Source organism: Brachionichthys hirsutus, chromosome 10, assembly GCF_040956055.1.
Source record: "Brachionichthys hirsutus isolate HB-005 chromosome 10, CSIRO-AGI_Bhir_v1, whole genome shotgun sequence".
Taxonomy (NCBI): Eukaryota; Metazoa; Chordata; class Actinopteri; order Lophiiformes; family Brachionichthyidae; genus Brachionichthys; species Brachionichthys hirsutus.
Window position 1 is genome coordinate 11,104,709 of NC_090906.1, and position 12,871 is coordinate 11,117,579.

Consider the following 12,871-nt stretch of genomic DNA (forward strand, 5'->3'; position numbering starts at 1 on the left):
TGTTTAATTTTAGTTTGAAATCTCTTGAGACGGACGTTTTAGCATTTAAGGGATTTCAGTATACTGTAACATCGGCAGCTTTTACATAGGCGAGGTGTTACTGTAGCACAGTGACGTCTTATTTAGATCGGAAGTACATGTACTCGCTGTACATACATGTACACACACTGTACAGTTGTACTTGAATCACAACAATCCCCTGACTGGGTCTCAAAGCAGAGCGCAGAAGAATTTCTTCTCCCTGAACGGGTTCTCTGAGGTGGGCACAGGTGTGATCAGGGGGTCGTCGCAGGAGTGGGCGTCGCAGTACGTCATCAGGTCGGCGGCGGCCTTTGATACCTGGAGATCAATCAGGGTGGACAGATTTACTGCATTATCTTCAGCTATTAGTCCCTTTACAAACACAACTCACGAGCAAAAAGATAATCCTTTTGGTTTATTAAAGGTTATGGTGCGTTTAGAGACTGGAATAAATTAGGCTTCTAAACTGGGAAATATTTGCTTGACCTCTGCGGCGGGGGTGTTATGTAATCGCCGCGGCCATGTATTGTTTATCTATTTGCTTTTGTTTTTTGTTTTTCTCTATGTTTTATTTATAATTACTTTCACACCGCCTCCGTCTGTGCCTTCCTCGTTAGTATAGTGGACAGTATCTCCGCCTGTCACGCGGAAGACCGGGGTTCGATTCCCCGACGGGGAGATCTTTTTTTTTTTTTTCGGCTGCTGGCGAGTTGACTCCATCCCATTCAGAGGCGCTTAAAGTGCTTCAATGAAATACATATGATAATGAGTTAGTCAAAACTCTACAGCGTCACCTTTTAAATGTCGCTACGAGGATTTACTGCATAATGAAAGTCAAGCTGATGGCAGGTTTAATGTTTGCACAAGTATTACTGTGCTTGAAGTGGCGACTTCCTTTACTGCACAGAAATATAAGATTTCACATTCTGTGTTATTCTTCATATATCCGTGAAATATTTTGCTGTTTTATGATTGGTTGATGTTTCTCTTTTGGGTGTTCTATCCTATTACACTCTCACGGTTCAAACCTGAATCGAGATTATCTTCAGATTGTCTTACCTTTATCCTGCAGAAACTAGCTTCTATCTTCAGCTGCTCCACCAGCTTCCTGGCATGGCCGACGCTCATGGTGCTGTTCACTGGGGTGTCTCCTTTCATCCTGGCCACAAACAACAACATTTATAATTCCAGGGTTACAATTAGGAAGTGAAGGAAGTGCACGCACAAGTTTCATTTGAAATCGCTTCCCCGTGGCCATGCCTGTGCCCGTCAATGATCGATCCGGAAATCCCAGGTTTCACCTGAACTAAACTGATTTATTCAAGAGTAGAAAGAATGTTTGTTGTTTGCAAAAAGTTTCGCATCGTTGAATTTATACAGCCGAATTCGCAAAAGCAAAAGATCAAATCAGTTATATGTATGAAATAACATATTTAATGATAATAATAATTGTATATAAAATCCAAGACAAAAGCAGAATATCGGGGTGCTTATTGGTAGATTTTGGCTGCTAAACAAGAAAGCATGAAACCAGTCAGGCTCCAATATTGTAATTATAAATTTCACGTCAGAAAATTCACACAACCGCTACATTACATCACCTTTAATGGAATCAAAATCATATCCGATAATTTATTAAACGCAAATCACACCTGTAAACTGGGCCAAATGGTCAGATTTATTCACCATGGCCCACAGATTCTCCCACTATGAGTGAGAATAACCACTAAGAATAACCAGAAATAAGCACTGCAGGCTTAAAGACATTTATGAAATAAAGACTGTGTCTGCATATGGCTGGAAAACAAATCACAGAAGGAATCGTGTGAGATTGGATGTCAACAGGAAAGCAATAAAAAACAAATCGAGCAGCAAAGGAGCAAATCTATTGGAAACATTCTGGACCTTTCCCCATTGTCTTTTCCCTTCAGCTTCCACCCAACCCCTTTTCTCCTTACCCGTATAATACTGCTCTTCAGGTGCAATCTTCCCCCCCCTCTTCTCTCCCTCTGTCAGCTTATGTTTGGTGGTAGCAGTGAAGCCGGACCCCACCCTCACAGACAACAGCCTGGATGCTACCCTGCTCTGCACAGACCAGTGCTCTGCAATTCTGCCACAATAAAGCGCTAGATTTATGGTGGATGGATGGGCTCACCCCTCGGCAGTGAGTGGTACCCGCCAGACAGAGGAATGGGGGGGGGGGGGGGGGGTGTTCTCTCATGAGGGTGGATTGTACCATAACTGTGCCTGAGAAATGGGGGCCAATTGAAGTCTGTGGCTTTAATCTCTGATATGATACAGGGAGGTGTGTGTGTTTTTTTTTGCTGTTAAAGATTTTATACAGTGCGGGATGTGAACTCTAGAGGGCTGAATCATTATGGGTATGAGTGATGCCCCACCCCCCTCCTCTGTTGCTATGGGGACTGCGGCAGTCTAGTTCATGTTTACGTTGTAAAATGAATGCTAAGTGACAGGATGCTAGTTACAGGTGAAAGGAAAATGGGTGATTATTAGCACATTAAAACGCAGAGACGTTAAATATTTTAACCAGCCAATGAGCGCGACACGCATCCTAAGTGTCGCTCTCAAACCAAAGACCCTGTGGAGGAAAGAGCTCCAACAGCTTGACGCCCACGTTAGCTCTTTCTCGGTCTGTGCGCGTACACGACGCCATATTTGCTAAATTGCTATGCTAGCGTTCCGTCGGTCTCGCGATAAGACTGTTATTCCGCCGATAGCGGACAAACAAACTCAAATTCGGACTCCTCCTAACTCCGCTACCTCCACTGGGTTCCTGTTCGAGCTAAAAACAAATAGATATTCAAATGAATTTATCGCCAATTAACAATATCGAGCGAATTCGGAAGAGAAGATGCTCCGGAAGAAACGTCACTTTCAATCGCAAGCCAATCAGATAGCCAGAGACAGAGTAGGGCGGGTTATGGCGTGGCCTCGATGTGACTACCGGAAGTGACGTCTCTATACTTTTATTATCTCTGGCCGAGTTTGTCCTCGTCATCGCTGACGTCACCAGTTTAACGGCGTTACATTATGACACGCTACCTACTCAGTAACTGTAGATGTTTTAGAATGAGTAATTATTGAGGATTTTTTTCTTCTTCATGCAGACCAGCATCGCCGCCTTCCCATTTGTTAACATTTTCTTACAAGTCAAATAACGAACAGCAGTTTAAGGGCTCCATCTGCTGGAGGAGACTGGACAGGTTCGATTCCCTGACCTGAACAGAACCGAGTCGTGACAAGTCCGGTTCCTGACGAACAAGCTGAAGGATTATATGGCCTGATAATATAAACTGCTGCATCACAGCCATTCTTTAAATGTGTAATTTATGCTAAATTACATTCACATTAAATCAAAAATTTTAATTAATTGTATATTGTCTATATTACATTACAATATTGCAGTTAATTATTTCCTCTCTTTAATTAATATTAGCTAATTAAGATGAAACTTAATTACTGCTGTGCCGCAACGGAGCTTGATACATGGAGGCCTCCGTCGGTACAGTGCGACACATTGTTGTAGTACTTGCTGCATTTATTCAAGGCACAGAGTTTGCTGTAACCTTTCGCTGATCGATCAGTCCCAGCTGTGAATCCCAAGCCAGCTCTTATGCAAGGATGAGCAAAGCAGATTTGGGGCGGGGTGATCGTGTGAATCATCAATCGCAATTGGCTGTGTGTATCGACGGTAATGTAACCGCTCAATATTTTCCAAACAGACACCCCTAACTTCAGAGCGAACTTCAGCCGGCACACGGCACGGCAGAGATGACAATGAGATAACTTAAAACAGACACTCAATTATTAGTTATCCCTTAAAAAAAAGTGTTTTATTAAAAGAGCCAGTTCCAGTGTGTTTACTCCAAATTAACATGGATGACCACTTCCAAATCCAGCCATTAAGGGTTTGCACTGCACACTTTAGAAAGATAAGGTATAATATTCATCAATAACCAACAAAAGACAAAACAGGAGTTTAAACCACTTGATGGGAAATCAACACAAATATCGGTTTCATCTGAGCTGCTGCAAATCGAATGTAAGAGGCCGGAGTTGGTCAGTGTCCAGAGAGCATCCTAACAAAACTTCCCGTTCTTCCTGCAGCTATAGTGAACCTATGCATTCCGCACAAAAACAGATAATTCAGATTCACACACATCCAGTTTAATGTCATCTACAACCTTGCGTCTCGGATAGATGCTGCTCACAAACCAAAACGGAACCTCAGTCCTCCATCCTTGTCTGGGAAGTCATGGATACACGGAAGGCCTGGCTGTGTATATTTGACATAACTATCTACTAGCCATAGATTATTTTAGGAGTACTGTATTTCAGAACAATACCATTGGAGCTTTGCATATGTTGTGCTACACGATGACGGAGTGATGCAGGGTGAAATTTAATTTAGTGTCTGAAATCACCACAACATTCTCAGAATTCCATGGTGCATTAATGGTATGGATTTATCTTATATAAGGAGACATTAGGTCTATATTTATTATAAATGTACTTTCATGTCCAATAGATGTTTATAACATGTGTTATTGTGATGTGTATTATTAACTTCTTTCCACAAAAAGCTATTCTAAAAATATTGATCACACCCGAACACAGATCAAACATTTACACCTCTTATATAAAATATATACATATTTTATAGAAGATGAATTATTTTTATATTTATTTAGGTCAAATTGTTGACTAAATTTGACAGAAGACTTAAAACCCGCTCAAATATTAAAATAATCCTATTTTAATGTTGGTAGCACGTAGAGTAAAATCTCGTACTTTTCGGAGATGCTAGCAAAAATTCTAATAAATGTTAATTTGCTGCACATGTCAACACTGCAGCATTTTCTTTCCATCTAAATAAGCATCTCGTTTAAGAATCAGTTATAGGATGAAGTCTTTTACAGTTTTGAAGTAGTTTAAGGACAGATTCTACACCATTGCCATTCCTTAGCTTGGATGTTTTACTGAAGTCAAAATAAAACTGCAGCATTTCTGCAGATAAAGCAACGTCACAGTTTTAGAGAACCACAGCAAGCATACATTACAGTATAATATTCCAGTGCTACATTATACCGTCTCTTTCCTTCCTCTCGTGCTTACAACGGAAGCCCCACAGGAACAGCTACGCATCCTCTGGCTGTGCAGCTACGCTGAGATTAATGCGCTGCAGCGAGGCACCCCAACGGAGCCTGGATTGAATTCGTACAACTTGAACTCTGTATTTAAACCCGCTTTGCATCAGTCACTCTAAGCGATATTCTCCCATTTGCATCAGCTGGTTGAGACATACAAAAAAAAAAAGGTATTTGCGATATAGCAGCATTGTATTAGTCACAGTGCATGAGGGTTAGAAACGTCGTCGAAATACAAGGAGCAGTTACAACAATATGAAAATATTACATTTGCCTCAGAGGAACCTTTCATTAGCATCACAGGTTAAATTACATGAGTGTTTGGGTCTCTGGAATAGGAGGAACGTCGAACTGGAAGCGCACAGCGTTACCTGAAGAGTTCTGACCCCCCCCCCCCCCCCCCCCGCTGCAAAGAAAGGAGGTGATCTGCATTTTCTTCAGCCATCGCTGCAAAACAGTCTTTCAATTTAAAGTTCAAAGTTCAATATTTGGTACAGGAAATAACAGTGTCTTTTTAATAATAAAAAATAAAGAGCAATAAAATACAAACAGGAGTAATTAAAGTCCCACAATTAAGCAATGATCAGATTTACAAAGTCCTCAAAAAGTTAGCGTAGCTCCAGGAACAATTTCCTCTTCTCAGAAGGATGGTTTGTACACACCGACAGTCCCAGAGACACTGGCCCTTCAGTTTGCATGAATTATAGAGAAAAGGTTTGGGTTCGATGCATTGAAGAGATTCCTTCCACAACCATTTTGCATATATAGTCCGTATAAAAAAAAAAAATGAACAAGGATCAATGGCAAAAGGCCCTCTTCAAGAGTTAATACTTCAACTCCTGTGAGCGGAGCCGGAGAGACGGGAGTTGAAGATCCTTACGCTGAAATACGGGACAGGCAGCTTCTCGAGGTCTGATAACACGAAACAAAGCTGAAGATCCCGAATTTCATTCTGCACAAACAGCCGTCCAGACAAAACAAAGATTACTGCAACCAAAAAGTATTTTTTTACCCTCAGCAAATTATAAAAATATATTATCACGTTGTAAAAAAAAAAATGTATGGCATCTTTAGCTCTCCACAGAACACGGATTCTCCCCGTAATTTGCTAAATGTTAACAAGATGCTTCATAGTTTTGAAATGAAGGGGTTATTTATGTGCTGCACAGTATACAAAGAAAACCTGCACCTCAAAATACTTTTGCTCATCACAAATTAACAAACAGTTGTGATTGGCTGAAAGGAGATATTACAAGAATACAAGAAGGATGACCGTAAGGCAAAAGAACATTTAAGGAGCGTCTCCTTCCCAAAGGTATCTGGATAATAAAATAAAGAGATTTGTTCTTGACAAGATAGCGTAATTAATACGATTAAATCTCTGCTGCATCAAATGACCCTTCCGTCACAGGATATTTAAACAAATATACGTGGTTTATGTCTTTATGTCATTCAAAGAAATAAAAAGAATTCAGTTCACTCATCAACGAAGAACAAAATAAAAGGTGCACAGGTGGGAAAGGTGTGCCGTTTTAGAGCACATAAACAGGACAGCATCTGCTCAGGTCAAATACGCTACAAATTAAAATAAAATAAAATACATCTTCAGAAACTACCGCTGACCTTTGGGGTCATTCAGGCTCTAATTGTGTTTAAAATCATCTTTATTCAGTGTCTTCCCCCGAATATTTAGATGTATGTATGATTTATGGCAGCTTTGACTGTAATAAACCACTTTCTACACATTTCCATGAACTGCTTGTGTTTCCTCTGATCGGTTTCCAAAGTTAATGCTACTAAAATGCTACATGCATAAAAGGTCCGTGCTCCTCTAGAGCGCGGTTCCCGAACCGGAGGAGAAAAATCCACAGGCATGACGGGATGAACGGAAACAGTGACGGCGGTCTGTGCGACCGACTCGTCAATGCACGGGGAGTAAAGAGCATCGTAATATCCTGCGTGTTATCCATCGGCGTTCCCGTCCCACGTCTGCATTCCTGCTCTGGATTCGTGATTCAACAGATTCTCGGTATTCTTTGAGGCGCTGCGAACGTAAACGATGGGAGGAGGAATCGTCGGGGGGAAACACAAGCGAGATAACCCAGAGCGACGTGGAGTCTGTGCGGAACATTGGCAGTTGATTTAACGAACATCCGCTTCCTTCTCACGTTTCACAGTATCAAAAGTGCGCCGACTATTATAATATTTTCTGCCTCGTCTTTGCCTGCGCTGAACCCGAAGCTCCTGACCCCCCCCCCCTCGACCCCCTTGACCCTTCTCACACCTGCGTCTCCACGCCGTTTAGCTTGGGCATCAGGATGCGAGGAGTGACTCCAGAGTTGAGGTCCCTCTCGAACTCCAAAAGTTGGCCCATGAAGTTGAGATTCGGGGACACCACCGGGCGGCGGCTCCGAACGTACTTGTAGGCGTCCGTCATCGTCATCAGGGTGTGCTTCATGAGGTAGGCGATGGCGATGGTTGCAGAACGGGACACGCCTGCCTGGCAGTGCACCAGCACCCCCTGCCCACTCTGATAGGCCTCCTCTGAGGACAAGAGGAACAGGACAGATCAATTTACTGATTAAAGGTGGAGAAACTAGTTCAGCAGGTCAAGCTGCTCGACATTTCTATCTGAAGGGGGAACTAAGGAGGGAACCAGTTTGCAAACCCAGGCTGGATGACTTTCAGAAGCTCCACAAGAGCTTCCTCTGCCCCCCCCCCCGTCTTTAATTTTAGCCTCGTCTTTCGGATGAACAATGCTGAATGCTAATTTAGTGCGAGTCGGTGCTTCCTGGTCTTTGTCTCGTCCACGTCTCAACTTTGATTAAAGTTTTTGTCAACCCTTCCTACAACATTGCCGTAAACAACTAGTAATAAATACATCAAAAAGGTGGAACTCTCACCAATAAATTCAAAAACCTCCTCAAAGTACTGCCGGAGGTTCTGCTTGCTGTTATCGGTGGCCGGCAGCCGTTTGTACCGCAGCCCGGCGCTGACGTGGTAGAGCGGGAGGTGCGTGGTCACGTTGACCACGTAGCCGATGTCGAAGTGCAGCAGCAGGTCCAGGTCTTGGGCGTCTCTCTCGTTCCCCAGGAACAGGAAGGGCAGGATGGCGCTGACCACGGCGTTCTCCGCGTCGGGCGTCATCGCGCTCTCGTCGGACAGGGATGCCGGCAAAGAGGAGGAGAGCGGCAGGGAAAGGTGCGCTGCGAGAAAAAAAAACGGAAGAGAGGGTAAAGCGGAGACGGGAAACTTCACCACGGGGCAAGAAACGACAAAAACAAAACTTAAATCAGACTGGAGCGGACGAGGCCGACGCCACGACTACGGGATGGATTCTTACTTCTGCCGTTCTCCTCGTCTTGTTCCCTGTTCAGCGAATCGAGGGCCAGGTGAAGCGACCGCGCTGAAGGCAGGGAATGTCCTCCCTCCCGGTCTCGCAGCCAGGGCTTGGGCCTGACGAGCGTGGTCGGGGCGGACGGCGGCGGCGAGAAGGACACGGGCGACGGCGGCGATGCCGAGCGCGGGTACGACGCGACGCCATCTTCACCCGTTCCTACGTCTTCAGATTTGTTCAAGAGCCTCTTCAGGGAATTTCGGCCGTCGTCAAAGCCAGATCCGGAGCGGCGGCTCATGAAATCGAGGGCGGCCATTTTCCCCTGCTGCAGCCTCCATCGGCCGGCATGGTCTCTCAGATGAGACTGAGTGTACTCCTGGAGGTTTTCAGAGTCCAGAAGGACGAGGCCTTCCTGGGCGTGGCTTGCATAGCTTTTCCCAACTCCCCCCCCCATCCCGGCGAAGTGATTCTTCTGGGCTTTGGAACGGGTCATCTTCTTGGCCAGGTCTTCCGGCCAGATGGTGCGGACACTGCAGTCATCGCCGTCGTCGTCGTCCGCTCGCCGCGCGCCCATCGGGGGAGCGGCTCCAACGCCTCTTCCGGGAGGCTTTACTCGCCGGGGGTTGAAGGTCACCACTATGGGGTCGCTGCTGCAGTAGCTGCAGGTGGAGCTCCCCGTCTGAGAGGCCTTGGGGTCACATCCTGTGACGCAACTCTGTATTGCCCGCAGAGGGGCCGAAGAAGACAGCGGGGCACAGGGCAGGCAGCCCCCTACCAACTTTCTGCGAAGAATAGCAGGGCTCTCGAAGTTCCCAGCCGGGCCGGAGCAGGAGGCGCAGCGCAGCGGTCTGAACAGCGTCGCTCTGCAGTCCGACACGGTGCTGTTGGACGAGGAGGTGTTGGAGGTGGAGGTGGTGGAGAGGCACCCGCCCAAATTCCTGAGGCCCATTTCTTTGCCTCCTCTCCTCACTGCTCCAACATTGTGGGTGCAGGAAATTGAAGTGGAAGAGCTTCCTCCGCCTCCTTGGCAGTTATCAGATCGGCCTTTACCCCCTCGGCACGCTACCAGCCTCCAGCAGCAGCAACCGAGCGGGCGGGTGCAGTCAATGGTGCAGGTGTGGTCCGGGCTGGGGAAGCCTCCCGCATGGGGGGCGCAGGGCGAGAGGGGCAGACCATGGAGAGCGTGAGGGCGGTGATCCCTGTGGCGGGACGGGTGCGGCTGGCTGAGCTGCGTAAGCGAGACTGGGACACGCGTGGCTTGCGAGGGGGGGGATGAGGAGCAGTGGGAGTTTAGGATGGCGGCGTGGGGCACTGGGACGGGCAGGCTGGGATGACTCTGACGGACAGTTCCCAGTTTGGAACTCTTTTTGTGACCTATAGATGGAATTTCCTGGTTGGCTCGGTTCAGAGAACCGACGTTTTCCTTTTCCCTTTCCCTCCTGAATCTGCGCTGCGGTGCGTGGGCGGGGACAAACTGCAGGATGTCCCCAGGGGGAGACGACGGCCGACTATGGCGGCTTTGCCGTGGCTCGCGTTCTGCTCCACCCGACCGCCCTGGAGTTCCAGTTTTCCTCTCACATTGCGCTTGATCCAATTTCCCGTTGCCGCCCTTGACACTCCCGTTGCGTCCCAACGAGTTGCCGAGTCCTCCTCGCCGGCCTCCTTTGTCCACCGTCACCCTGATATCAATAGAGTGAGTGTGCGAGGGAAGCCGCGGGCCGAGCGTCACTGTGCCATTGCTGTGGCAGTGGCTAGCGATGCGTCGGGCACCTGTTGGAGTGACGGGCCGATCGCCTTTGAATTTCTGCGCACGGGCCGGTCTGCCCTTGCATTCCAGACTCAGGGATTTACAGGAGGGGGAGCAGAAGTGGGGTTGAGACTGGTGGACATGTCCATTAGATGAGGCGTGCTGCGGGACGGCCTGTGGGGACGGGTGGTACAGGGCTAGGCTTTTAGGGCGCTGGATGACCACTATGCGCTCATCTAGAGGGAGGGGAGGCATCTGGTTGTATGCGACGCTGTCAAATGTAGAAGAAGAGACAGGCGGAAGAACAGCAGTCAGGAGAGTACCAATATTACAAACATGAAATGTGGGGTGAACTTTACATTTCAGTTTCAGAAGCAACATCAAGTGCTTTGCTTCGGACCCATTAAATATTAATGTTAAGCATAGTTGCTGTTTTTTTAATTTTTTTTTAGTATGAAACAATAAGTGGAATTATATTTATAAAGAATGAAACGTAAAGAAAACCCCCCAAATTCACCACAACAAGGACAACACTTTGACACCGTTTATGTTCGTCTCTGAGGTACGTTTTCTAGAGCAAAACAAACCAAGTGAAATAAAACCAGCAGTCAACGAACGACGCATCGCAGGTTTGACCTTTAACACGCCACAGGACGAATCAAAGGCAGAGGAAACAAACAGACAGACTTTGGTGCACGTTTTGATTGTGATGGATAACGCGATTATGTTCTCCCAATCCATTTAAACATGCACGCCGACGTGTGCCTATTCTAGGGCTTGGACATTTAACGCTCATTTACTCAAAAGACTAAACGCGTTTGCGGATTATCCCAGCTAATCCCGATGGCGGCGAGGATCCGTCGGGTAGGTCAGCCACCGAAGCCGCAGCACCCGTCATCCTCCGATCAGACGCGGGAGTCTGTATTTCACTGCTCTCGTCGCAGACGTGCACCAGCGGGACGGACGTTACAGAAGAACACGATGAATGAAAAGCCAAATAGCCCAGTGCAGTTCTTGTTCGGTTAACGCTGGACAGCCAGCGTCCCGCTTCCAGAGCATCTAAACCTCATTCTGCCTCGGAAACACACCAAATGAACAGAACCCTTCAGGCCAGGTAGAAAGGAGCGTTTGTCCAGGCCGTGGCGTAAAACAGAAGGTCATCACATACAATTTAAATTAACCTTTTAAACTCATCGGATGGATAGTTGTTAAACATCTGTCTGGGATTGGGGGGGGGGCGGGGGGGCATGACGAACACCGAACAGACACTCTGGACAACACTGACGAGGAAGAAGAGGAACAGAGAGAAAATACAGGAAGGACATATTATAACGTGACACTGACGACTTCAGTGCGAGGGCGGTACCGACCCAGAGAGAACCCAAACCGCGCTCCAGGGCCCCCCGTGCTTGTATCCAAGCAGCCTGGTGACGCCATCCTCAGCTCGTTTTTCCTTTTTCAGCCTTGCCTGTGGTGGAGGGGGGGTAGGGGGGGGGGGGATACATTGACCCAGATTTATCATGGTGGAAGTCACTATCACTCTGATCACTTTCCTCTCACACACTGTAAACTGCAGGCCGGCTAGCGGCCCCTTTCACTGGTGCACGTTAAAATAGAAGATACTACCGTGGGGATGATAAAAGCGCCGCACCTTCTGACTGGAAGCCTCCATGTGGTAAAAAGAACTACATTACCCCCCGTTTATCTTTGTACATCAGTATTTCAGTACGCTACACCGTATATTTCACACATTTATTTATCAGCTTTGCTTTCGAGTCAATTGTCAGAAATATTTATATTGATAAAATACCCAAATCTAAACGTAGCGTTTTAAAGAGGTTGTGAATCAGTCCACTGGGCTTTTTATTACGCAGCAATGAAGTCAAAAGGCTCCGCTAACACACACTACATGCCCGATACACACACACACACACACTGGGCGTTATTGTGTGTCTTTCCTCCATCTGCTTCAGTTTGAACAGCAAATGAGCAAACTGTTGCTCTCGTGACCAAATAATTTGTTTTTTTGTTGATTTCACTATTACACTCTTCTGTTAATTGGCAGATCCCAGATCTGAGGTTGCAGCCAATCTGGCAGCTCTGAAAAGAGAGATAGGCGCTGCAGACAAAGCGAACAAGCGAACCAAATGAGCTCATTGGGGACAAATAAAGATTTTTGTTTTTGAAGAAGAAGGGTGAATTCTATTCAGTTTGAACGCTCTGCCCTTGGCGCATGAGACAACCTGTAATGTTTAACTGCACCGGCGAGACAGATAGAAGATCTGAAGAGTCCATTTTAGACAATTTGGGAATGAGACTCAATGATAAACGCGTAATTCATGGGAACTGATGCCCCGCTATACAGACCATGACCTCAATCACAGCAAAAACAAAAGCAGAATGCCATAAGAGGAGCAGAAATAGCCGCCGAGGACAAAGACAAGCGATGGAGTCAGCTGCTGATATCAGACCGAATAAATACCCGAGCAGGGCAGATCAAGGAGAGGCAGTCGCAGGTCCGTGCACTTGATGAGGCGGAACACTTCAGGAATCAACGCCAAGCCTGGATTTTGATGGCGTGAAATTTGAAATGAGACT

General features: G+C 46.6%; 1 protein-coding gene and 1 non-coding gene across 2 annotated transcripts; one reads left to right on the forward strand and one right to left on the reverse strand.

Annotated features, from left to right (window-relative positions):
- Window positions 1-210: 210 nt before the first annotated feature.
- si:dkey-175m17.7 (uncharacterized) lies at window positions 211-10,528 on the reverse strand. Its single transcript, XM_068744382.1, has 5 exons — window positions 8,533-10,528; window positions 8,093-8,395; window positions 7,472-7,733; window positions 1,081-1,180; window positions 211-339 (listed from the first exon to the last, which is right to left on the reverse strand). Exons 1-5 carry the CDS (start codon window positions 10,526-10,528, stop codon window positions 211-213), a joined length of 2,790 nt encoding a protein of 929 aa, XP_068600483.1.
- Window positions 629-700, forward strand: trnad-guc (transfer RNA aspartic acid (anticodon GUC)). The gene has a single exon. It is a non-coding gene; the product is annotated as a tRNA-Asp (tRNA).
- Window positions 10,529-12,871: the final 2,343 nt, after the last annotated feature.

Excerpts from the sequence above, each read along its gene's own strand:
- si:dkey-175m17.7 (XM_068744382.1), bottom strand. The coding sequence starts at position 10,528 with ATGCCTCCCCTCCCTCTAGATGAGCGCATAGTGGTCATCCAGCGCCCT. Across the intron at positions 7,734-8,092 it reads GGAGGTTTTTGAATTTATTG|AGGAGGCCTATCAGAGTGGG; the intron begins GTGAGAGTTCCA and ends TCTTGTCCTCAG. Across the intron at positions 1,181-7,471 it reads AACGGCGTGGAGACGCAGGT|GATGAAAGGAGACACCCCAG; the intron begins GTGAGAAGGGTC and ends GTTTGTGGCCAG.